Raw genomic sequence first — 26,619 nt, forward strand, 5'->3', positions numbered from 1 at the left:
CTTTCTTGTTTTATTTGCCTTAAATTACTCTTACCTCTTACTCTTAATTACCTTCAACTACTTCAATTTCAAATGATTTACCTCCATTTACATTTACCCTCTTATATCCCTTTTACACGTCCACTTATACCTCTGCCTCGATGGGGCTTCACCATCTCATACACAGACACGCACGCGCACACACACATACACAAACATACATACAGCTTTTTCCATTTTGACACTCCTAATGCTAACGGATTAGCAACTGTCCCGAGGCTGAAACACATGAACAGGCGAACACAACACAAGGCTAAAGGTGCCCAAGTACATGGACAATTGAAAGATGACATTGGCAGTAGTCGAAAAAGCCAGAAAGCGGCAGGATATGAAGCACACATCTTTCGATTGCCACATACACGCACGCATGCACGCGAAAAAAAAAACAAAAAACGCACACTATGAGGCAGCGGCATCTGGAGAACGCGATGGAAAGTAATTGTTCTGATACTGAACACAAGCTTCAACGTGCATAAGATCATGAACATTTAAGGATGGCAGTCGTCGTTTTTTTTCGTCGTTTATGTGTTTCAGCCTCAGAACAGTTACTTTCCACCGTGTTCATCAGATGCCGCTGCCTCTAATGTGTTGTACCTGTGTGAGTGTGTGTGTGAGACGAAGAAGAAATGTTGGACGGAATGTGATGAGAGTGAGTGGGTGTCCCGTTAGTTGAATGAAATCCCTTGGTAAGCAGATGCCAGTGTAGCGTAATTGGTTATTAAAGGGGCCACCAAACATTTCTGAAATAATGACACCCCATGAAAGAACACAGGTCATAATACCCAAATATACATTTCGTTCGGCTATTGACTAATCGATCGGCTAATCGATCTTGCTTTCAGTCGACGTATACGCCCATGTAAACGCGCCTATTGACCCATATAACTGCTTTCAAAGATGAGTAACCAGCGGGCCCCTCTCCACCACGCATACGTCACATGGCTACGTAGTGTTTTGCCGTCCAATCGGGGGGCCGAGCTGCGCACATGACGTTTCGAATTACCAGCCAATAAACATGTGAGTCGGAGCGCTCAGTTTGTTTGTGTGAAACGACGTTTTGCGCTCCATGGTTCCGAAATTCAACGTCATGACATCTTCAACATCTCCGGCTGGCGGAAACGTCAACAGTTGGGCTGCTATCACATGACGCGATTCGAACCCGGGTTCCTCCCAGTCACGACGTGACATGGCCAGCACGCTATCCACTGTACCACGCAAGCTGGTGACGCGATGCCGCGTAGCTCAAACCAAAGCACGGCAGCCCAGTTGTCAGAACCACTCGAAGATGACGAAGATGTTCCACCGCGAACTGTAGTCCCGGATATTCATTCGCACTCGTGGCGTGCTGCGTGCTACTGCCAAGAAAACGTAGTGCGCGTATGATACCTAAATTAAACTCATTTCTTTTTCAGTTTGAGGCTGTAACTGTTTAGATGTTGAATAGAAGAGGATTCAAGTTCATCTAGTCCAATTCCGCGTTTGAGATAAAACCATACGTGGAACACTCGATCGTAATTGGCGAGGAAAGCGCTACGTCAAAATGACGTAAAGTTAGAGCGCGGGGCGGAGCTAAAATTCGGAAGAGTGCAGTGAATATTTCATCCGTATGCAAGCGCCTTTTGTTTTAATATAATATAACACAATAATATAACACAAATAAATGTGCACCTTTTGTACCTGTTTACGGCCCCTTTAACACACTCGACTGGCAATCGAGAACTGCGTGACTCATAATCCGTCGCTGTCTGGGTTTTTCGACAACTGCCACATTTCAACTTACATCTATAGGGTGCTGAGGGCGTTGGCGACGATCCTGCTAATGCGTACGGGACCTCTGAACTTCAAGGTAATCTACGCTCCCGAATCCGCGATGACGGCAACATCACTGGGTAATACACCTATCTTGCTGCTGTCTTATCATTGTCTTAAAAATCACCCATCATCACTGTATCACCTTCGATTTTACAGCAGCACTTGGAAGTTTGACCCTGCTGACTGCGTGGGTTCGATTAATTGGACGTGGGTCAGTGGAAGTGCTTGCACAATCGACTACCTTGCAGCTCCAAGTGCATGGTTTACTTCAGGTACCGTACCTCATATTGCCACTTCCGAATTGATGCAGACAGGTCATATGGACAAATATTGAAATATCAAAATTCTCGAGAAGAAAATGTAATAAGAAACGACATCGCACGTTACTTTTGTCCTTCGTTGCAGTCATGTCGCTGGTTACTCGTGCTTGCTAATGTCGTTATATTGCTCGTTACCTTCGTTCTATGTAATGCCGTCACTCGGCATTTTTGTTTTCCAATGCCTTTCTTTGGTCATTTACTTTTGTTTTGATGGTATTTCTTTATGTCGCTACTTTGATTATATAATGTTTTGTTGTACGTTACAGCCGATGCTTTGAAGTCGCTCGCTATACTTTCGATCCCTAGTGCCTTCGTGTCCCTTCCGTTCCTTAACGTTGCTGTGTCCCTGGATACTTTCGCTCCTTTATATTCTTATGTCGTTCCTTACCTTCGTTCCTGAATGCCCTTATGCGGCTCGTTAATTCCGTTCCCTAATGCACATGTATCGCTCGTTATTTTCGTTCTTTTATGCTCTTATGCCACTCGTTTCTTCCGTTCATCTATGCCCTCATGGTGCTGTTTACTTTCGTTCATTGATACCCTTATGTCACTCATTAGCTCCGTTCCCTATAATGCCCCTGTGTCACTCCTTATTCTTGCGTGCCATAATGCACTAAAGTTTCTGTTCACCTTCGTTTTTTAATGCGCATATGTCACTCGTTGCTTCCGTTCATCTATGCCCTTATGGTGTTTGTTACTTTCGTTGCTTGATGCCCTTATGTCGCTATTTACTTTGGTTCCCTAATAACGATATATCGCTCGTTACTTTTATTCCTTAATCCCCGATGTCGCTCGTTACTTTTGTTCCTATATGTCCTGGTGTTGCTAATTCCTTTCGTTCCATAACGCCCTTATGTCACTCTACCTTCGTTCCACGATGCAGCTCCTTAGTCCCATTCCCCAATGCTGATATATCGGTCGTTACTTTCCTATTCTCATATTTACCTATGTCCCTTAATGCCCTATTTTCACTGTTTACCTGTGTTCCTTAATGCCTTCATGTCGATCTTTACTTCGATCCATTTCCTAATATCATATGTCGCTCTTTACTTTCGTTCCCCAATTCTGATATATCACTCGACACCTTCGTTCTCAGATGCTGATATATTCATCGTTACTTTCGTTCCCTAATGCTGATATACCACTCATGAGTTTCGTTCCCAAATGCTGACACATTACTCGTTATCGTTACTTTCGTTCCCAAATGCTGGTATATTACTCGTTACTTTCGTTCCCTAACGCTGTATATCACCCGTTACTTTCGTTCCGTAACGCTGATATATCACTCGTTATTTTTGTTCCTAATGCCTTACTATCACTGTTTACCTTCGTTCCTTAACGTCTTACTATCACTAATGCCCCTTCGCTGCTTAATGCCCTTTTGTCGCTATTTATTTGCTTTCCCTGATGCCATATGTTTCTCGTTACTTTCTTTTCTTAAGGCCCTAATGCCGCTGTTTACCTTAATGTCCTCATATATTTCGTTCCTCGCGTTCCTCGATACCCTTTGTCGCTCGTTAAATCAGTTTCCTAATGCCCATATATATCGCTCGTTATTTTCCTTCTGTTATGTCCTGGTGTCACTCGCTATTTTCGTTCTGTTGTCGTTCTGTTACTTTCGTACCTTTGTGCACTTATGTCGCCGTTACTTTAGTTCCTTAATGATCTAATCTCGTTGTTTACCTTCGTTCCTTAAAGGGGTTGGGCCACTTTCATAGATATGGTTCATTATACCATGGACGAATTGAAAAAAAAGAATTCTTCTTTTACATTTCGTCCTCGGCGAGATACAAGCCCTCGAAGACACTCCAGAGCAAAGCGCAGACGCCAGAGAGCTCAGAGTTGCGTCCATACTCATTGGCAGCCGTAAGCACGTCACTTCCAGTGCGCTGCCTCACAGGCGGCGGCGAGGGCTGTGACGTCAGAACTGCATGAGTTTCGGTACTTGCGGTGCCATGGAGGAAGGAAACACACGAGCGGCCGTTTCGAACTGATTTCCGTGTGGCCACTCTGGCGGTCGCTCCTGTAAAAACAGCCATTACTTCCTGTCCACCATGTTATCCTCTCTAAAGTTTCGGTTTAGCAACGATTTGTTCCTCGCGCTGCTTTCCATGCTTTTATACTTTTCCAAAGTCATTTACTTGTACAATGTGAGCACCATTGCGGAAACAACGTTCTGTTAACGTGTTCTTACCGCGGTTGCGGCTGTCATTCATCAGAAAGCAGCTCTGCCACGGGAATAACGTTTCATTCGTAAGTACGTACTTGATCGGTTGTTTCGAACCCCTGTCTGCGAGAGAGTCATCTTGAATCGTTCGTTTGCAAGCTACCGCTGTGCTACAGCTGCAGATTCATTTGATTCCCTCCATTGTTGTACAAGTTTGATTACTGGCATGCTTTACCTCTTCAGCAACAAACACACGAAACGTGGCCACGTCGTCACGCAAATGTCGCTGCCACGAATGATGTTTCTGGTCCTGCGTGCTTGTCCTGCAGACCGTGGCTGGTCTTTTAGAAGAAGGGTAAACCAAGAGTAAACATCCGAACACACACAAATAAAACTGGACGCGCGGCATTCATCACAATGCAGATATCTGAACTGCAAAACAATCACGACTCCCGTTGTCTGCTTTGGGAGCTGGCCTGCGCATGCTCTTGGGGTCACGTGAGCGGTCACATGGTAGACAGGAGCACTCCAGAATGCAATGCGAAGGCTGGCACGCCCGTCCCAATGGCAAACAGTTGGAAGGGCCTCTCCTATGTTTCTTTCCTCCATGCGCGGTGACCACTTTCCCCGCTTCTATTGCACTCTTCGCTGTGAAACTTTCAATGCAGGTTCATATCAATGCAAAGAACCGTCTTTTATGTTTACCTGGAGTAACCTGGAATGACCTGTCGCAACCCCTTTTTAATTCCCCGCATGTCGCTTGTTGCTTCCGCTCCCTAATGCCATATACCGCTGCTTTCTTTCGAACCTCGATGCCCTTCTGTCACCTATTAGTTCCGTTCCCTATAATGCCCTTCTGTCACTCGTTACTTTGATCCTTGATGTCTCTTCTTACCTTCGTTTTTTGAATGCCCGTTCATCGCCTTGTTACTTTCGTTTATCAATGCCATTATGCCGCTCGTTCTTTTCTTACTCGTTGACACCAATCGTGGGGGCAAAAGTTGCTGTGTCAACGGAATTTTTCGCAAGGCAACACAGGAGAACAGTGGGAAATGAGGATGCGACCAGCTCTCAACCTGCCACGGGAAGGTCAGGGGTGTGGGAGGAGCCCCGCGTTCGGTTCGACAGAACTGCTTTTAAGGTCCCAGGGTTTAAATCCAATTCCGAGGAACGCTTTACATAACAATCAGACACCAAGCTGAAACTTCAAACCTATACGCCTGAAGCGGGACCCCTCAACCAATTGTCGTGTAAATGTTTGTGCTTTTTCTTCCTTATATGCTCTGATGTCACTCGCTACTTTCGGTCAGTTGTCTAATGTTCGTTACTTTCGTATCTTTATTCCATTGTGTCGCCGTTACTTTCGCCGTTGCAGGTGACCCTAGTAACAAAAGAGCTCAAGAAAGGCCACCGGGCAGAATCGCCGTCTTATGCCGTTTAGCGCAACGGCGCATCAGGGTAACGGATGCCTTAAAGGATGGCGACGCTGTGGATATGGTAACACTATTGCCTGACGCTCCTACCGGTTGATCACTGATCACTCACGGCATTATGACGGCCAATGCTATTTCAGCAATCAATATGGGTGAAAACAGCGAGACCGCTCATCTGTACCAATCCACTAGAGCAAGTCCAGTGCACGTTGGAACTGGAAAGTTCGACCGTGGAAGGTGTGGAGTCTGTAGCGATACGACTGGAGTACACCAACGGTGAACGAGAAGAGAAGGTATGGGCATAAGTTGTAGTTTTTACGTTTGTTTGTCTGTTTGTCTCGTAGTGTTCATGCATTGGCACGGGTCCAAATTCCAATTGAGTACGATTACAGCAAGCACTCGTTGTGACCATATTAACGACGTGATTTGGAACCTGCACCAAAGGAAGGTTTCGACATAAACGGTAGTTCGATAAAAGTGGCAGGAAAATGGAGACTCAAGAACATGGCGATGGCTTTAGAACAAGTGCTGAAGCAAGCAAACACCCTGTAGCAATGAGCGCCTTGGTAGCCTCTTAATTGATCTGTAAAAGAAAGAACGAAACGTCTGCATCTTTGGACATTCGGTTGAACTATGTTTAAATGTGTTAACTTCATGGGGCCATCGTTGGCGGAAAATTCTTGGCAAAATTTGACACGTTGAAAAGGACTTCAACGTAATACGCTAGTCATAACAAAGCACATGTCTAGTTGACACCTTGAAAGGGAATACAACGTAATACGCTAGTCATAACAAAGCACATGTCTAGTTGACACCTTGAAAGGGAATACAACGTAAAACGCTAGTCATAACAAAGCACACGTCTATTTGACACCTTGAAAGGGAATACAACGTAAAACGGTAGTCATAACAAAGCACATGTCTAGTTGACACCTTGAAAGGGAACACAACGTAATACGCTAGTCATAACAAAGCACATGTCTAGTTGACACCTTGAAAGGTAATACAACGTAAAACGCTAGTCTGATGCTAGTCTGATGTCTAGGTACTGCAGAGAGCCGTCCTCCGGTAGCTCACTTGTAAAGGTGAGACCTCGTCCATGGTTGTGGAATATTCGACGAATATGTTCGTCATTGAGTGGAAGAGAACTGCATGTGTTGTTTTTCCTGCACCACACTAGATGTTCACTTGTCTACATACGTAGATGACTATCATCCAAAGGCGCCAAGGTCGTGCTCAGTTGACGGTCAACACGTGCTAAAAAGATATCGCTCAGAATAGGTGTCACGCACGACCCTATCCATATTCCTCTTGCCTAAATAAACAGGTCTTCGTTGTCCCTGATGTAAGTAGAGGTTAAATACATCTGTGAAATGCCCAAGAAGTTTTCCACAGATATATCGCACCGGTTCTGGAATCTGATCCTATCGTTCAGTTCTATGCACTCCCTCACCGCCTGAAAGAGTGCCTCATGAGGAATGGAGTAATATAAATCGCATACATCGACAGACATGATGAACGGCGTGTCTTCACATGCTTCAGACACGAATTCAATGATCGGGAGAGAGTTCCGAATTACAAATGGGTCAGTGACTTTCAACTCACCTAAGTGCTTTTGCAGGTACAAGGAGACACGTTTCAGCCATGTATTCCTCACTGTTACTCTCGACCTCAGCGAGAGCTCGTCCTTGTGCGTTTTCACCGCAAAAAAATATGTATAAGCAGTCATTTTCTCTTGCACCGATGTTCTTAGCAAGTCGCTCCTCACCAGCCTGTCGGCATAATTCCAGAGCACGTGTCCGGATGTTCCTAAGGGACATGCTATCAGCCTTCGTGAACTTTTTCTTCAAAGTATCTTTTCTTTTTTTTTCTTGAGGAACTCTTCGTGGGACATAACAACAAACCCTCCTTCTTTGTCTGTAAGTAGGAGGGCATCGTTTTTTCAGACGAAGTCTTTTACGACATTGTATTCTCCTCTCTTACTCTGGGGTTTGTATAGCCTACAGAGCACATCCACACCATCGAGAATGCATCGCACTTGTTCCTGGTGCTGTGCACTTGAAGCTATACTATGAAGCAGGCTGATGCATTCCGCACATGTCGTCTTCGGGGGCAAAAACACACTTGGAGACACAAAGTCCCGGTTTGACTTGAACACCCCTCGTACCTAACATTAACGCTATGTAGTCGTCTTCTGCGTGTCCTCTCTTATTGGTTCCCAAGTGTCCTTGCGGTCATATGAGCAGGCCGGATGTTCAACAGTACAACGCCACTATCAACTGTGTGTCTCTATATCGTGATTGCGCTGAGAAAAAAAAAAGAAAGAAAGAAAGAAGAAACACAAACAACATAGAACGGTTTTCATTACATTTGCCATCAACGAACGGTGCTCTTCATCACTTTTGCTATCAACTAACGGTGCTCTTAATCACATTTGCCATCGACAAACTGTGCCCTTCATCACATTTGATATCAACTGACGGTGCTCCTCATCATTGGTAAGATACGGGGTCGTTGGTGAACATCCATCACAATCGCCACACACTAGGACCACGCAGACGAGGGTTTCAGAACACATAAACGGCCGCAGCCACACATAAATACATAGCAAACGTGTTGTTTTCGTGGATTAACCTCTCCATATTTTTCTTTCCTTTTGCAATCCAATTCCACGTGTTCTGTAACCCTTGTCTGCGTGTTCCTGCTGTCTGTCGACTGTGATCGCTCTTCATCACATTTGATATAAACTAATGGTGCTCTTCATCACATTTACTATAAACTAACGCAGAAGAGAATTAACGTCGCCGATGTCACGTGCGTCGCCATCCTGTCCACTCGTGACCAGCGCACTCTTGGAGTCTGGACCAAGGAACTCAGTAAGGGGGCGTCATTCCTGAGATTTGTTTTCCTGTCGGATGCGGAGCTGCAGGACTGGGTAAGTTAGTGATAATTGGGCGACTGAATCGTAACGCGTATCCGCTAAGACTTGTCACATATATGTCTTTCATAGACGGCGACACTTAACCTAGCAGCGAACAACTTGCGCGGCGATTCTGGTCCGGTCACGGAGAGAGCAATTTGGGGCCTCACACACTGTGGCGATGTTTACGTACAATCTATCCGCGGTGTGGGTAAGGGAGGACCTTCACTGAGCGGCAGGTGAGTGTGAGTTGTAACATCGTGTTGGGCTCGGTTTAAGAGGAGGAAGTGACATTCACGGCCGTATTCTTAAACGATCCTCCGCTCGACATCCCGCCTCTACTGCAGTGAAGGGGGCAAGAAACGTTCCTCCACTTGACGAGCCATTGGGCTAAGCGGAAACAAGGCGCTACCGCGAAGGATTTCCTCCGCTCGGAGGACGTTTCGTGTCAAAGGCGATTTTTGAAGCACACAACGGGTCCCCAGGAGCAGCTCGAGTGGTGGATCGAGTCGAGGGGAGATTTATCTGCAGAAAAAAAAAAAAAAGAAGAAAATGAAAAGGAAAGATGAAAGGAGGAAGGTCCAGCACGCTGGCTTGCTAGTCCCTAAGCAAAAAAAAAAAGAAAGAGAAAACACCCGGCTCACAGGGAGCCCAGGAGGCCCGTATCACGCGGAAAGCGGAGCATCGCCTTTGTGACACTCCACGAGCTAGCTCGCTGCACGGGGCCAAGGAGTGTTGCGAGGGAAACGTCAGTGCTCTGAGAGGCGTTGCCAGAGCACGGCCAGATAATGAAGGTGACGCCGGCAGGTGACGCCGACCTTTCTCAAGACTGATTTTCTGGAAAGCGTGTTGTACTTTTTGTCTTCAGACTCAGGTCTACAGATCCCAAGTTAGCTGCAATCCTTTGGGAGTTCTTCAATTTCGCAGAAGTGCGAATTGCACTAGCGACCAATTCTGACTTTATATGTCCACGTGGCAAAGGAGGGGGAGGAGGGAATAAGCAGGCCTTCTCAAACCTAGGTGGCGTTGGCTAGATGTGAATACTCCTGTTTCTCTTTCCCAGGCTGTGGCGTCACTTAGGGGGTGGTCATTTCCGTGTCGTCGAATCATGCCCACATGGGATCACGTGGGCCCTAGGACACGACAACAGGCCGTGGGTGTACACCGGGGGATACGGGGGTGGTGTTTATCAAGGTTAGTGCCCCATACATGACACTTCCATACGCAGCGAAACGATGATGTGTCACATATTGAGTGCATTGAAGACACGGCTGTGTGTGCATTGTCTCCTTACACTTCTCAACGGCATTGGATCTTACTGCTTGCCGCGATGTTTGCCACGTAACAGGATTTCAGAATCAGGGCAACAACGTTCACCCGATGACGGACAGAAAGACCACTTATGTCTACGAGAACCAGCGCTGGAAAGTAGTTTCTGGCTTTGCGGCAAAACATCTTCCAAAGTCGAGGCCCGAATGGAGTGATGACACAGGACTTGTGGAGTGCACTAAAGACAGCGTGAAGCTCGATTCAGTTCATTGGCTGTGGGTGAGCGAATTATTTCCCTAGACGGATCATTTGCGAAGTCCGTCCTGTATGGAATTCCATTCTGCTGTACTTAGTCGTATGCATATACAAATGCATTTACATATAGATTTAAATAGATATATTAGTGTGCATCAAATGCGACTCGATGTGGCTTTTGCAGCTCAGTGGCGCTACCGCTTGACTTTCAGTTACTATTTTTGCTGGAACTTTTTAGTAACTTGCCATGACTGGTGCGTACGATATACTAACCCACACTAATAACAACAACTTTATTTTGAGATGAGGAATGGGGAGTTTCACCGCAAGGGCCGATACGCTATATACGACTGCTGTTGGTGAAGTAGGGCATGAAATAATAAGCACCTTCACAATAAGGATCGAAGTCCTGTGGTGTCCCAGAGCGTTGGGGGACTGGACTTAGCCAGGGACCCAACAATTTTGAGATCCAGAAAGGGGGGGGGAGGGTAACGTTGGGTAGACGAGAATCCAGCTGATTAAGAGACCCGGAAAGTGCGGTTCGGGGAAGGTTGGTATAGTGTGGGCAATGAAGAACAGTGTGTTCTAATTAACCGCAGTGTCAGCGTCTGGGAGAGCCTGTCTCAACATGTCTCTTGCGGTAATGCCACTGAGCTGTAAAAGCCACATCTCCCAATGGAACTCCCCAAATATTATCTCAAAATAAACGTGTTGCTGTTATTAGCGTGGGTTAGTATATCGTGCGCACCTGGTGTCATGGTCAGGTTACAGTTCCTGCAAAAATGGTAACAGAGTTACTGTTTCTGCAATGTAACTTAATTATCGTTACTTTACAGTTAGGCAGTTTAAAAAGCTGAATAAGTGTAACTAAACAATGTCACGGCGATTGTTCTGCGCAAGGGTAATTATACCGAGTTATAAGCAGAGGTCTTCTCATGAGCGAGGAGGGTAGGCCATGGGGAGTAGTTAGTAAGCCCACCCTGGGTGCGTATGAGATGATGAAATTCGTGAAATTCTTGGAATTGCTTGAAAAAAAATTGCGTGGAAAATATTGCGGTACCCAAGTAACGTAGCTACAGTTGCTCTAACCGAAAGTGGTAACCAGTTACAGTTATTTATGCAGGAAAGAAACTACACTCTTAAAAACGAACTTCACTACATAGCACGCTCCTAGCCAACCGTCACCCCCGAATGACAACGTTCTCGCCCCAGATTTGTTGAAAACGGGAGGAGGAGCCTATCTTGTGCCGTGCATAATGGCTCCACAAAACACTCAAATGGCTCACAAAATAGGCTCCTCCTCCCGTTTTCAACAAATCAGAGGCGTGAACGTTGTCATTCGGGATGAGGGTTGGCTAGGAGCGTGCTATGTGGGGAACTTCATTTCTAAGAGTATAGTTAATGTAACTTCGTCACTACCCAGGGCTGGTATGTACACTACATAGACCATGCTCACAGTGAGGCAGCCTGACAAACCAAGCGAGCTTTGCCTTTGGCAAGGTTTTGACTCGATGACGAAGTTCTTGCAACTATAGTCATGGTCCACTTAAAAAAAGAAAAGAAATCTAGTCCGTCAACTACATACGCCGTTGGAGATAAGGAAACGGAATAGCGCGCCAGAAGAAATACTGCAGCGCCACCGTGCGCCATCAGTAGGGGAGCGCACATTCTGCTGCGCAGCGTCATGTGGCCAATCTTAGCATCCAATACATAAACAGAGTGAGTACGATGGATTAGATTATCTGGCGCAGAGAGAAAGTGTGACCTCTCTGCGTCCAGCCATCTGATCTGCGGTGCAGTAATATTTTGAGAGCTGACAGACTAGATTTCTTTCCCTTCCTAGGTTGAACACGACTATGGTTCCATCGGCTGGGACGACGGAAGAGGCGATCGAGGGGCCACATAAAATCGAGATCTCTGGTCCGACACTTTATTTTGCATCGCTCTACGAGTATTGTAATACACTGCGCCATCTAACGATTCCAAAATGACTTGGTTACGGCTATATTTGACCGAAGTTTGCTGTAATATAGACCTCTACCCGAGAGACGTCATCGTGACGTTGGTAGACAGACTGAAACCGAAACAAATCTGACGGGGAAGGCTGGGTTGCACGAATGGGCACTTGTTCGCTGGCTCCTATTGAAAGAAGAGTAGGATCGAAGGTCGCGCCACTTTCAGGGACCATCGTAATCCCCTCAAGACCGTGGATCTCGGGCGCGACTTTGTTCGCCCATAGCTTCGAGAGTAGTTCAGCTCTACCAAATTGATGGCGCTGTCAAACACTATGACGTCATTTGTTTACAAACAGGGAGAGTTCTATTGTGTCTATATTTCAGACTACAGACTGGGAAGTTGACAACAACATTCCCGGAGGTGCCGATGGTGATGGCTGGCAATATGCTCGCGAGACACCTTTAACTGGTTGGGTGCACCCATATCATTCTGGTATGAAGATTAACGACACCAACAGACGACGGCGCTGGTTCAGGTGAGAAAAAATAAAATCCATATCTTGCCCAGGGAAGAACCTCAAGGGGAAAGCCGTCGATATTTCGAACATAGACTAGTCTTCTTCAGGACCCTGCAGAAGAGCAAGTCTCTCGTCCTAAGCATTCCCTCGCCCCTTCGCAGGATTATCTATACAGGGTGTCCACGCTAAGTGTGAACAGATTTTTTTAAAAATATATCAATCACTTTTTTTGAGATGAAATCAATTGCAATATAGCATATGCTGAAGGGCACTCCCTAGGGGGGCATTAACAGACTCCTAAGGCAATGTCTTAATTAACTTTCAATAATTAACTTTTTAATTATAAAAGCTACGAAGTTGCTCCAACGAGAACATCTGATCTCTTCGGTCACCAGATACCAAAACCGTTTTCAGAACAAAAATCCGTTCGGTAGATCGTCCGCAAGAAATTCGTGAAGGAACGCCATTTTTTCTTTATTTGGTTTATTGCGCATCTTCAAAGAAGCGGCTTTCCTTTACCCCAGCGTGAGAAAGTGAAAGAGCACAGTACCGCCTCATGCGTCGAAGGTTAGCTTTAACTTGCGGAAACAAAACAAAGACACAAATCTATCGGGGTGACCCTATCGCGACTGCCGTTATCTTGGGCTGCATTTTCTGTTTTCTTTTAATCTTTTTCCAGGACGCTAGAGGCGATAGTGTGCTCTTTCATCCTCTCGTATTGGGGGCGAATGAAAGACGCGTCTCTAGAGATGCGCAATGAATAAAATAAAGAAAAAAATGGCGTTCCTTCACGAATTTTTTGCGGACGATCTATCGAACGGATTTTTGTTCTGAAAACGGCTTTGGTATCTGGTAACCGAAGAGATCAGATGTTCTCATTGGAGCAACTTCGTAGCTTTTATAATTAAAAAGTTAATTATTGAAAGTTAATTAAGACATTGCCTTAGGAGTCTGTTAATGCCCCCTAGGGAGTGCCCTTCAGCATATGCTATATTGCAATTGATTTCATCTCGGAAAAAGTGATTGATATATTTTTAAAAAATCTGGTCACACTTAGCGTGGACACCCTGTATAGTTGGATTATCCTTTCTTTACGCTGCACAGAACGACTACTAAGTTTGTTCACATGCGTCGTAACAGGCTGAGCAAGTTGAATACCTCTGGGCCATGGCGCGAGGTCGAAGCGTCTCCGGGACCTATTGGAGATGTGACCCTGAAGTCCATTTCACTTCAAATGGACTACGGCAGCACTTCACAAGGTTCTGTAGCATTGTGGGCCGTGACTACCGATGGACGGGTCCTGTACCGTGGTGGAGTCACACGTCAGTGTCCTCAGGTAACTGGAGGTCTTCTTACTTCGTCTTTACGTATTCTTCTCCGTGAGTTTTCGCCATGTATTCAGGGCGAGCTGTGGCGCCACGTGCCTTTTGAGGTAGACTTCGAGTCCATCAGCGTCGGGTCCGGTTCCCTTGTCTTGGCAATAGACAGACACGGCATTGGCTACGTCAGGCGCGGCATTTCGGACGCAGAGCCAATTGGTACGTGTAATGTTCTTGGTTCTTATATCAGGGTTTCGTCTTCGTCGTAGGGCTCACGGAATTGTTCTGTGAAGTGCGTAAGTGACGAGCATCTCGTATATGCAGGGTGACCCAACCACAGGGGTACTCCAGCAAACGTTACATCTTTCGATCGCGCACAATACCAGGCGTTGCACAGTGCGTTGTTTTATTGTGTGTCACTTTGTGTGTTACTTTATATTACTGCGTATTGTTACACTGTGTTTTTGTATTTTGTATTGTAGAGAGAAAAAGACACTTGAGACACACACAAAAAAAAAGAGAGAGAAAAAAGTACACTTGCCAAGAGGACACAGAAACGCATGCCTTGCAATTCATTGCTTGAGCTGAGCTGAAATGCTTCTCTTGCGATTGCCTTAGTCACTGCATCCCTGCTGCGAACTACAGTTTTTCGCGACACATGTGATAGGGCGTTATTACAAATTTATCCATGTATTAAACGAAACATAACTTGCTATGTTACTGAGATATTTGTTTATTTATTTATATATGATCAGAGCTTTGGTGCATTATGGCCATAGATGTTGTTGCGCCATTACACCTCAAACATTTCGATCGCATTGTAAAAGCGTAAGACGAGGTTTATCCAACCGCAAGCTCTGCAGACTGGTAGCAGCAATTTTTTGTGAACGTGTCATGGTCCCGTAGAAGAAAAATTAAAACCAAGCAAATTTTCACTGTGTGCATTTCCCATGGCCCATCGCACTCAAAAGCCGCAGTTTTCTCCTGTGTGCGCAGGACCGGCGTCTATTTTTTGGTCCGGAACGCCAACGTGCAGTAGTAGGAGTAACAGCAGCACTTGACAGTGATAGGCAGATGCGAATTTGTTGTTGCAAAATGCCAGAGTGAAGAGTGCCGCCGAGTCTAGCAATGCGAAACCCCGAAAAAAAAAAAAAACCTAAAATTTTTGGGAAATAAAGTTTTGTTCGTTTTTTTTTCCTCGTCTCCGGTAAAATAGCCCAAACTTTCCAAGCGACAAAATTCAAAAATGTAAATTTTCGTGCCTCTGATGCGTTCCAGTCCGGCAATAGTACCTTAGGTGCCTCTAATCCGCCAATAACTATCAACTTAGAGCTCCGTCTGGCCGCTCCAAGCGATCGCCATCGCGTTCACGTAATGTCGGAGCAATGGTCGGAGTGTGCTGAATGGGCTGAGTAGACAGCAGTCTCATGGCATGCTCTGCTCTGCATTTATGCCTAGAGAATGAACACTACTAACGTTTCTAGCTCATTGTAAGCTGTGGTTTGGCCGGGAATGCTTCGACACAGCAGTAACCGCCTTTGCTTCCATTTTATCCAATTTTTCGGAAAAACCCTGAAAGACACGTTTCCTTTCCTTTTCTTTTTGTTTTAGCGATTCAAAATTTGCGGAAATTTTGCATCTCTAGCCGAGACGCCTTCTGGTTGCTACGATGGTTGTATTCCGAAACAATAGCGGTGACCACGGCGCGAGTGGCAGCAAGAGCAAAAGATTCTAAGGAGCTGGTATACAGGAGAAAACTACAAACTGTAGGCTGTCACATGGATCGAGAACAAACATTTTTCCTTCATCTACCACGTACTCACGTTGGTTTAGAACAGCGTGCATTTTATGGACCACTGCCATCGGTGTGACGGACGCCAAACACCGCGAACTCCCAGCCATTTTTGCGCCCCTTCGGCGGACGTCTGGGAGGGGGGGGGGGGGGTGCTCTCGGGTTCCTTCTATGTTGTTCCAGCCTCAGAACATCAGTTCTTTCATGTTCAACAGTTGCCGCCTGCGTCGATCCCGTCGTATGAATGTGTGTATGAGTGAGCAAAAATGTAAGGGTGAAAGGAGGATGAGTGAGAGAGAGTGGCTGGTTTGTCCCTTCAGATGACGCACCCTGGAAGTCACTGAGAAGGCGTGTTAGCTTAGCTCAATTGGTAGAGCCCTGGACCGGCAATCCAGAAGATGTGGGTTCGAGTTCTACAGCTAGCTAACCTTTTCAGTGACTTTCATCTTTCATCGTTAATTTCTTAGGCAAATTGAGGCTTTGTATGTATTGGTCCCTTCTATGTTGTTCCAGCCTCAGAACATCAGTTCTTTCATATCAGAATGGGCATCTCACATCGTTGTAGGCAGCGCCGCCTATGTGAAGTGACTTGAATGTGAAGCAGACACAGGGAAAACTAGCACTGCTTGTGCGGGATGGGCAATTAAAAATGCATGGGGCGGGATTTTGCTCGATTTTTTAATTTTCTTTCTACATGACCAGAGCGCTTACAAACGTGCGGGCGCGTTTCAGGATTTTAATGAAACGAAGTCGCTTTCCTACAATTCTGCTATCTCACATTTCTCTGGAAACATATCACTAAAGAGTTAAATGAAAGAAAATATCTCTCTTAATTAGCCACCTTACTGCACAAGCAACCCTATGCCTAATGGTCACAAGGTCGACTGAGTTAATGACAAAATTGAAATTGCTCTACTGTATCCTTTTGAAAATTTTGTGCAGAAAAAACAATGACAAAGAAACACACACACGCACGTGTGCACACACACACACGCACACACACACACACACACACAAAACAGGCCGACTAGAGCGGCGTGTACATGAACTCCACAGGAGGGGGTCGAGTTGAGCTGTCGACTTATGTCGAGTCAACTCGCTCATGTAAACGCTGTCGGGCCTAGTTGTCTCCGTGTCGAGTCGAATCGAGTCAACCCGACAGCAGAGGGTTGGTCGAGTTCAACTTGGTTCGACAGTCAACTCGACCCGCTCTGTCGAGTTCATGGAAACGCGGCTTAGGTTGCACGACCGCCAACATCTTTCCCTGTAATGTCTCCAGCAAGTTGTTGATATGGTACAAGTCGCTTAGTCTCGTGAGTAGTGAGGGAAGCTAAACAACTGCGGCGTTTATTGAAGTTCGCATAGAGTACTTACGGCCCGAGATTTCAGCGCAAGAACCAAACTATTCCAGTGACCGACCACTGTCTCGACGCACGTTATCGTGGTAACCCCCCCTAAGTTCATGAAGCCCCAAAATATTGGTCTCATTACTGTCGTGTAAGGCTATATTTACCAATTATGCAAACGTGATCAACAGGTACTATCTGGTCCGAAGTGCAACCGCCAAAAGGATCGAGACTAACCCAGGTCTCAGCAGGACGTTCTGGGGTATGTGCAGTAGACGCTCTCCGTCGCCTCTGGTACCACGCTGATGTGACGCAGACAGTTCCCGGAGGTAATACCTGGCATCTAGTCTCCGAAGACGTGTCCCGTGTCTCTGTGGGACCGAACGATCAGGTATAGAAACTAGTGAGCTCAGCGAGGAGGCAATTCAAATGACATTTTCATTCCATCTGCTCTCATTGTAGGTCTGGGCCATCATAAATGTTGTGACATCTGGGACGGCACTGACCAATGTTGTAGCTCGGCGGCTAGGAATGACGAGAGTGTGCCCTACAGGAACGGGGTGGGAATCTAGTTTTGCGGTATGTATCGGTTATATCGATCCCTCATACAACGATGTAAATTTCAGAAAGAGGGCTATCAGAGAAGTGTGGGTTCGAGTCCCGCCATAGGCACTCGCTGACTTTTCGTCAACTGTCATCTTTCCGATCATTGCTTGAGCGTTGGCGAGGATTAAAGGAGCACCGAAATGCAAAAACCACTTGCTGTCAAATGAAAGTCCGTGTTCCAATTAGTAAAGTCCAAACAAAAATAGTTCACACAGCGCTATAGTTCAGAAGAAAAACGCAATAAAAAACAGAGCCGTCTTTAGTGGCAACGAATGGTATCCCCAGGAGGCAAAGATTGGCGGCATCCACTCAGACAACAGGAGAAGCGAGCCCATACCTATCGTGCGTGTGTGGATTTGGAACGGGTCCTATCGTATTGTGTTCCGTATATGCACGGCATAATGCGTACTGCTGCATTTTTCTATAGCGATTCACTGAATTGTAGCCGACAACAGTTTTCACGAATGTTCCACTCACAACATTTATCTTCACGTCCACCAGCTCCCGTGGCATACTGGTTATAGTGATCGCCTTCCACGCCGAGACTGGGAGGTGACACGGGTTCGAATCCTGTCACCGGCTGTGCTGTCTGAGGTTTTCCCTGCGTTTTCCGAAGACTTTCCAGACGAATGTCGGCACAGTTCCCCTTGAAGTCTGCCCAGGACGCATACTAACCCCCTGTCCCCCACTCCTTCTTGCTGTCCTGTCTTCATCTGTCCACGTCTATTCGCCGCTCATAGCCACAATTGCTTCGCGGCGCTAACACGGAATTAAAAAAAAATATAGCTTCACGTCCATCGGACAGCGATGCCAGTCCGCTTCGCCAACGCGCACTATGTTTTTCACCGGAGCTGCTCCATGGCGTGGCCACGCGCATGTTGGACTAAAAACACCGATGCACGAGCCGAAGCATCGTTCACTTCTTAGCGCCGAAGCACAAAAGAGTCCGTTATAATTTTGATTGCACCTTCGTAACGAAATTAACATAGCGTGTAGCGTAATTTGAGGTGGACTTGTTTTTGCATTTTATTGCCTCTTTAAAGGGACGGTCGTATCGAGAACCCGTCTATGAAACCAATACCACTGTGTTCGGCATCGGCCGACAATCCACTTGGCTATCTTTTTCGTCCGAAAAGTGCTTAGATATTGAACAAACGCACTTTAAAACTCACCGCTGCTTCCGCAGCTGCGGAGGCTCCGGCGACAACGAGATCTGCGTGACGTCACTGCTACGTGTCAAGTCACGAGTGGAGTCTCAATGGTCATTTAAAGCAAAGGCCATTCGACATAGGGTATCGAGGCACCCTAATTCGACATAATTCGACATGTCTGTTAGCGCCACCTAATGTATAACGTGTCAGCCTCTCAAGGAGCATTGGATCCATTGCTCCTTGAGAGGTTGACACGTCATACACCTGGTGGCGCTAACGCACACGTTCAATGGCCGTTAGTTTAAATGACGATTGAGACTCCCCGTGTAACTCCGGTGTAAGTCTCATCTAACTTGTCAACTTGTCTTTTAGGTTGAATGGAGCTACATATCTGCGCGAGGGTGTTCCTACTAGGAGGGCAAGCGGCAGACTTGTGACGTTTCGCGCCTCAACGATGATGCCGTGACTCGTCCTGTATCCGCCGGCGCCTGTACTCGTCCGGCGCCACCAATTACCAAATGCCTCAATCTCAAAGTACATTTGCAATGTTTACGTCTAGCTTTTCTCTAGTGCCATGCATAAAGCCCCCTTGGAGACATCTGCTTCTTTCTGTGCGACCACAGATGCCGCGAAAATGGTGTAGTGTTGATAAAGCGTATAAAAGCCCCAGCCTTGTTCCTGATGAGCAAGAAATAAAAACTGCACCCTCGTACACACTGTCCGTTCCGCAGACATCCTTCAGCATATCGGGGAATCGCTGCCATTGCCCTAGAAGGCACATTCACTAAAGATGTCTCATACACAAGAGAGAAAACACAATAGGGTGTTCCAGAATAGCGTACCCAAGCGGCCTTGGGACCCGAAAGAACTAAGGGGTCGTCACTGCGCATGCACGGAACGCATTCTTTCGGGATCAAAGGTCTGGGGTATTCTATAATTTGTTTTTATTAATTACATACTACATATAATGAGGTTAGATGCCGAGACAGCAATATAACCCGCGTACGCACGAGGATCAGCAGCAGTGGCGGTTCCAGGGGAGGGCGTGGGCGATCTCTCCCCACAAATCATCAACATTAGGTTTCCCCCTCTCCCATTCCCCAATATGCGCTTCAATAAAGAACCATGACGAAAACCCGAGACTGGGAAAAAGACGAAAAACAGACGACACAACACAGTCTTGAGTGTGTTGTGTCGTCTGTTTTTCGTCTTTTTCCCAGTCTCGGGTTTTCGTCACGGATCTTAGCCACCAGCTCGCTTGCTTTTTAATCATTTTATCAATAAAGAAACCGCCCCGCCCCCCAATTGAAGGTCTAGGTCCGCCCCTGCAGTAGTGGATACGAACCATTCGGCATTTTCACAATGTGTGAACGTCTACCGACATATTGGACGCGTGGTACCAACGTTATCGTCTAACGATGTAATACAGTGAGTGAGTCCAACCACGTCGTGGCGTTAAGTACGTGACATGTATTTGCGAGAAACAGCATGAGTCCAGGCGAAACAGCAGGGGCGTTATGACAGTCAGTCTCTCCACGGAACATAGAAGGGCCACTAGGTGCATCTTCCATTTCGACATTTGCCACTTTGCATCCATTTGTTGCGATCGTTGGCTCTCTGCAAAGAGGAAACAATCAAAGGAGCTGGAACGTGTCATATCTCGCTAATGTGACGCAGGCGAACAGTCGTCCCACTCTTGATCACTGCACGGGCCGCTTTCAGAGGACCAGGCCCGAGGCGAGCCCAGCCTTCCTTTGACTTAATCCCCCGGGCCTAGCGCGACGGCTCTATACCTGGCCCGGGTCCGACCCATGCCCGAGGAATTTATGGGTTACCCCGACCCACCCAGCCCGGCCCCGTGTAGCGGGCTGTAGAAGTTGATCGTGGGTAACTAACACTGCGGTAGCGCGCAGGCTCGATCCCGACCTATAGGCCCGGCAGTGTACGGGTCCGCGCCCCATAATGCTCAAACCCCCCAGGACCGCAAAGACAAGGCTCTATCCAGCCCGGCTCGGCCTTTCGAGCGAGCTCGAGCCCGTGCAGTGCTTTATCCCACTCTCCCACACCGTTAGGCATGACAGCAGGCTGGAAGGAAGATAGGGTGTAAGATGGGAGAGTAACTAGAGCTCCTTATAGTCCCATACGTTGCAATTAGCCTCTGGTTGATGCTTCGGAGCCTGAAAGTTACTCCCCAGCACTACAAGCGCGTTTAAGGCCAATGGTTACATGTTGGTTGCAATGGTTGCATATATGCCATTACAGGACAAAAATTACATGCCCTTTTTGTTTTTTCTTCTGAGAGTGCATTTCGGCAGGGCAGGCACTCGCGCAGGATGGGTGTAAAGGGTTTCGTGGGGTGATAAGGTATTAGTGAGCTACTGCCGTTCATATTCACAAAGGGCAAGTCGGTATCAGCGGTATTACAGTCGGTCATTACAAATGGCAAATGGTTGTGATCGTTCAAAAGGGCGTTGTCATGAGGGTTACTAAACAAAAAAAAAAAAAAACTGTTTGATTTGGATTACAAGATTAATTGCACACGTCTCGCTCGTGTACAACATTTTAAATACCTAGGTTTGCTCTTCAGAGACGATTTTAAATAGGGCGGCCATATTAAGAATGTTTTGGCTAAGGCTAATAGCGGTCTATATTACTTGAGGAGAACTTTAAAAGATGTCAATTTAGAAAATAAGTTAACCGCATATAAAACTCTTGTCTGGTCCATTGTAAACTATAGTTCCATAATTTGGTTCCCTGGTGGAGTTACAAAAACTAAGCAAATAGAGCAGGTACAAAGGAAAGTCATTCGTTTTGCGTTTAACAAGTGTTCTCGATTGGATTCCCCGACGCGTATGATAGAAATGGCTTACATTCCAACACTAGCACGTAGAGTTGGGGTTCAATGTCTTAAAACACTGTGGTTAACCTTGCATAATCTTCCATGTATCCCCCCCCCCCCCGCGGTGATTACACCAGGATGTCGTATAAAGGTTCATCTCGTACTAAACACATAGAACAATACAATTTTCGCACTAATTGTTTAAGAGATTTTTTCCCCCCGCTGCGATCGCAGACTGGAATCGATTATCCAATAAGGCTGTCGTTGTGTGATACTCTGTATTCATTTCTCTCCTCCATTTCAGCTTAATGCCTCACTTCTGACATGTTTTGCGTCCTTGGCATTCTGGCGATGCTCATTGCGCGTGGCGTGATTTGATTCTGCGTGAGTTTGTGTGATTTGTTTTTGGCTATATACTGCTGGGGACACGTTTGTCTAAAATCTCCAGCCCGTGACCGAGCAGTACCCTATCGGCGATGTCGCGCACGAAGGAACTATACCATTACAGTAAGGTGTGCTCCGTAACAGCACAGTACTCCGAGGTACGGTCACGCAGCGCCGCCTGTCGGGAGCGAGTACCATCACATTCTCAGCGTCGTCTGCTAGGGAGAGCAGTTCAGCGCGGCCTCCCCTCGGGGAGGGTATTGGTATAGTTCCTTCGTGCGCAACATCGCCGATAGGGGACTGCTCGGCCACGGGCTGGAGGTTTGAGACAACCGTGTCCCCAACAGTACTGTCCCTCTTTCTACGACATACCCCATGCCAGAAGTATTATAAATAAAAAAAGAAAAAAAAAATCAGAAAAATATGTGTTTGCTGTGTGACATTTCGTGGTGGTGAGGGAGGTTATGGCGGTGTGTGAGGTACTACTACGAAAACACCTGCGGCAGGGCATCGCATTATGGCAATGGGCCAATGCGAAGCGACGTCGTCTACCACCACTATGCGGCCTAGCAGTGGGTTGGCTCCGTACATCCCGCTTGCTTCTGAACTGTTTCGTTCAGCAGCTGGAAAGCACCGCCCTTGGAGAACAGCGAGTCAAGAAAATTTTTTTACCCAGTATCTGCAGTCTTCTCCGTCCCGGTTCCTTCGATGCCGTGTTTCTGCCGTCGAATACCGGCACCACTCCACGCAATAGTTGACGCGATCCTGAAAGAAAATGATCAAGTAGTAGTACACTCAAAATCCCACGTGCCGCCATATTCAAATTGTACGACTATAGTCATGTTCAACTTGGGAAGGAAAAGAAGTGTAGTCGGTGAGCTCTCAAAATATTACTCGGTTGCAGATAGGATGGCTGGACACGGAGCTCACGCTCGTTCCTCCGCGAACTAATGTACCCCATCATACTCACTCTCCATCCGTATTGGCTGCTGAGCTGGCCACACGACACTACGCTGCGGGGTGGCGCTGCAGTACTTCTCTTGGCACGTTATGTGGTCTCCTTATCAGAGCACCGTATGGACTGCATTCTTGGACCCAGGCCCGGCCCGAGCACGGCCTTCCTTTGATTTACCCGCACGGAACCGGCCCGACGGCTATATACCTAGCCCGCGCAGGGCCCTAAACCCGAAGGGGTCTAGGTTTCTCTGCCCAAGCCTTACCCGGGCCTGAAATCGCTATAGGCTACCCGGCCCCGCGCAGCCCGGACCAGTGCATCAGGCTGTAAAATTTGACCGTGGGCAACTCACGCAAGGGTCACACAGGCTCGAGCCAGACCTAGGTCCGGCAATGTACAGGTCCGGGTTCTACCCGAGCCCAAAAATTTCAAACCCGAGCCCAGCCCAGGCCCCCGAAAATATGGCTTTACCCGGCCCAGCTCGTGGGCCGAAACACCAGAAAGTGTGGTCGACGCAAAGCGTGCTCGCCCTTCGCCCTTGCTCTATATCTGCTGCACACGACGGATGGAAGAGGCTTTACTTTTATGGTTCACTACCACAGGAAGTTAATGCTTCTTGGAACTCACCGCGATGCAGTCAATCTTCCTGGTATTTCCCCTGTCGCGGTAATCTCTGACCCTTGGACGACGTGTTGTCGTCGACGGGATATCCGTCTCGTCCTCGTAGTCCGGCAGTCTTGTCATCGGCGGCGGCTGCGTAATCGGACGCTGTCGCCTTGACGTCTTTACGGGTTCGTAGTCGTCCTCATCCTCGTAGTACTCATCGTCGTCGTCGTCATCTTCATCGTCATCATCGTCCTCACTGCCCTTGCGTTGACCCAATACGGCTGCACGCATCTGTCGAAGCGAAGGATAGCGTAGCTTCACTGCCGAAGCTTGGCGATGCCTTAAAGCGACGGACGCGTTTCCAGTTGGCTTGCAGCGGGCGAGGACCACTTGAGAAAGTGGGGAACGGATTGATTTATTGTATACACGTACACTCCAAAAAGAAATTGCAAAGAACAGTTCCATAGGTACGATCCTAACCAGTGCTGCACATATGAATGATGTATGTGGCACACCGACATAATGATTCTGAATGAAGCATGTGCAAGCGGTCTTGAAAGGCGCAAGTCATTCTCTGCCACACGGACAAGCAGACATGGCAATGAAACACGCGAGCAACCAAAGAAACATACGAGTCCTTAAATACCAATTGTGGCCCTTCCATGGCTACATATGCCCGAAGAACTGCATGGAAGCAGTCGTGAAAGTAGTCTGCGCGTAAGGCACCGTAACGGACCGTACAAGGATGGTTACTTTCGCCAACTTTTATGCAACAATTGCTGGATGAAATCTTCGCAAAGTTTACCGTGTCCAACAAAAATGTCCATAACAAAAAGTCCATACCAGAACAGGCAGGAGAGGCTCTCTCCTGGGCTATACATTGTGTTCCATGGGGGCGTCTCTTCAACAGAACATAAGATACAGAGATAGGTACTCTCAGCGTCAGTCAAGTTTGCAACTAAGCTAAAAATTCAAAAGGTACAGCTCGAAGCAGAGTTAACTAGAACGCGCCTCCCACCTGCGCAGCGGGAAAAGAGCTACCCTAGCGGCGCTTGCGAGAAGTGAAGGGAAAGAGTATTTGGACTGTCCCAGTTGTGCTGCGAGGGTGTCCACATTGCCATGAGCTGTTGACTCCCCAGGCAGCACAATGTACTGAAAGTCGAGTGGAACAGGGGTGGGCGGGTAGGTGGAAGGCCTTGAACGCACTCGTGAAGCAAAAGGACATTGATAAGACAAATACCGTCATCCCCTATTGCACTCGACTTTCAGTACATTGTGCTGCTTGGGATTGTTATCATTGCGACGTTTCTGTGGTTTTGCGGGCGATCACGTAGAGGTGTGTGCTGCAAGATGTCGCAAGGATGCCACGCCGTTATCTCATTGATACACGCGAAGGTGGTCGCGTTCGCTGAGTGGGGAATTTTCAGCATTGTGATAAAACAAATGAGATGCACGGACTCTAGTGGCAAATTCGTTGGATTTACAATAAATTAGAAAAGAACTGAGTGGACCTGTAATGATTAAAATCACTGCTAGTCAAATCGATCTGTCAGGCATCATCGAGATATCATGTCAATGAGATAACGGCATCGTATCCCAAGTAGCACAATGTATTGAAAGTCGAGTGCAATTTGGGTGGACGGTATGTGTCTTATCAATGTTCTTTAGTCCCACGAGTCTGTTCAAGGCCTTCCACCTACCCGTCCACCCCTATCGCACTCAACTTTCAGTACATTGTGCAGCTTGAGATCATTGAATAATGTCCTTGGATATCATCGTATCCTTGCATCGTACACTTGGCATCGTATCCTTGCACTCCTCTACATAGTCATCACAAAACCCAAACAAACGTCGCGATGATAATAACACCTGATGGTAATGCAATGCCGAGTCCACTGCCCATGGCAAGGCAGACACCCCCGCAGCACAAGTGGGACAGTCGAAACACTCCTTCCCTTTATTTCTCCTAACCGCCGCTAGGGTGGCCCTCTTCCCGCTCCGCAGGTGGGAGGCGCATTGAAGTTAACTGTACTTCGAGCTGTACCTGTAACGCCGAGTGAAGTATAGAGGTGCTCACACCTTTCAGCGCCTACACAGGAAGACCGCATGATATGCCCTGCTGCGTTGTATATCGGTAGACGCTTTCAAGTCAGACGCTTACCAGCAATGCAGAGCAGGAGAAATAGTCTGAAAATCAGGGCTGCCATGGCACTTTGTCCCGGGCTTTGCCCCGTCGAAGTCTATGGCCACATCCGTTGTTGAAGCAACCGCGCGAGTCACGAGACCTCGTTGCTTTTCTTCTGCCTTCTTTCATCGTTCACTGTCAGAAGCGTATGCCAAGGCGCTTTCACCTTGGATATGCACCGCCCGTCCATGCTGAATGACACACTATTATAATGCGGCGGAATATCGGGCAATGTCTGAACTGTTCAAAGATGGACGGGAACTATGGTCAGTAATCTACAGCAGAAGATTTCAGCAGATGATTTCAACGCAAATCCGGTCGATTATTGCTTGTTGTATTAGAATATTGATCCGAATATCGGCAGTTAATAGAGTCTCCGCGAACACTTCTGTACCACAGGGGCGATGTCACGGAACAGACTTCCTCCTTCTTTTTCCGTCGTCTGCAATCGAGCAGGTCGCAGACGATCCGTGGCTTCCGAAATCCGCAACTGGCACTTCATGGTCGGCTGAGTCCGTAAGGGATTCTAGCTTTACGTAGCTATGCAAAAAGCGCGCGCGCGCGCGCGCGTCTTAGTTTCTGCTTCCGTTGTCACATGCACTTCCCCGCTTGTTTGTTCTTGTATTTCTGCCGCTACGCGTGCCCGGGCATTGGCGGTGTGGTCTCCGCGTGCGGTTCCGCGTGGCGACGCCGTCTTTTTCTCACAGGGGGTCGCGACAGTCGCACACCCCCTGGTCACCGGGTCTTG

At 47.3% G+C, this 26,619-nt stretch overlaps 2 protein-coding genes across 2 annotated transcripts in view; one reads left to right on the forward strand and one right to left on the reverse strand.

Moving 5' to 3' along the window:
- LOC135391885 (tectonin beta-propeller repeat-containing protein 1-like) overlaps nucleotides 1-19,614 on the forward strand; it is a 40,284-nt gene extending 20,670 nt beyond the window's left edge. The window contains exons 9-22 of the mRNA XM_064622413.1: nucleotides 1,828-1,928; nucleotides 2,008-2,123; nucleotides 5,714-5,835; nucleotides 5,912-6,064; nucleotides 8,560-8,706; nucleotides 8,782-8,930; nucleotides 9,755-9,885; nucleotides 10,040-10,239; nucleotides 12,555-12,706; nucleotides 13,829-14,024; nucleotides 14,091-14,226; nucleotides 17,337-17,536; nucleotides 17,608-17,724; nucleotides 19,275-19,614. Coding sequence (XP_064478483.1) covers nucleotides 1,828-1,928; nucleotides 2,008-2,123; nucleotides 5,714-5,835; nucleotides 5,912-6,064; nucleotides 8,560-8,706; nucleotides 8,782-8,930; nucleotides 9,755-9,885; nucleotides 10,040-10,239; nucleotides 12,555-12,706; nucleotides 13,829-14,024; nucleotides 14,091-14,226; nucleotides 17,337-17,536; nucleotides 17,608-17,724; nucleotides 19,275-19,316 — 1,962 coding nt within the window. The 3' untranslated portion in view covers nucleotides 19,317-19,614. The remainder of the gene's footprint in view (nucleotides 1-1,827; nucleotides 1,929-2,007; nucleotides 2,124-5,713; nucleotides 5,836-5,911; nucleotides 6,065-8,559; nucleotides 8,707-8,781; nucleotides 8,931-9,754; nucleotides 9,886-10,039; nucleotides 10,240-12,554; nucleotides 12,707-13,828; nucleotides 14,025-14,090; nucleotides 14,227-17,336; nucleotides 17,537-17,607; nucleotides 17,725-19,274) is intronic.
- A 738-nt stretch (nucleotides 19,615-20,352) lies between these two features.
- On the reverse strand, nucleotides 20,353-25,976 carry LOC135391888 (uncharacterized protein DDB_G0283697-like). Its single transcript, XM_064622417.1, has 4 exons — nucleotides 25,848-25,976; nucleotides 23,708-24,075; nucleotides 22,798-22,890; nucleotides 20,353-20,519 (listed from the first exon to the last, which is right to left on the reverse strand). Exons 1-4 carry the CDS (start codon nucleotides 25,891-25,893, stop codon nucleotides 20,457-20,459), a joined length of 570 nt encoding a protein of 189 aa, XP_064478487.1. The 5' UTR covers nucleotides 25,894-25,976; the 3' UTR covers nucleotides 20,353-20,456.
- Nucleotides 25,977-26,619: the final 643 nt, after the last annotated feature.

This window comes from Ornithodoros turicata, chromosome 4 (genome assembly GCF_037126465.1).
Source record: "Ornithodoros turicata isolate Travis chromosome 4, ASM3712646v1, whole genome shotgun sequence".
NCBI classification, from domain to species: domain Eukaryota; kingdom Metazoa; phylum Arthropoda; class Arachnida; order Ixodida; family Argasidae; genus Ornithodoros; species Ornithodoros turicata.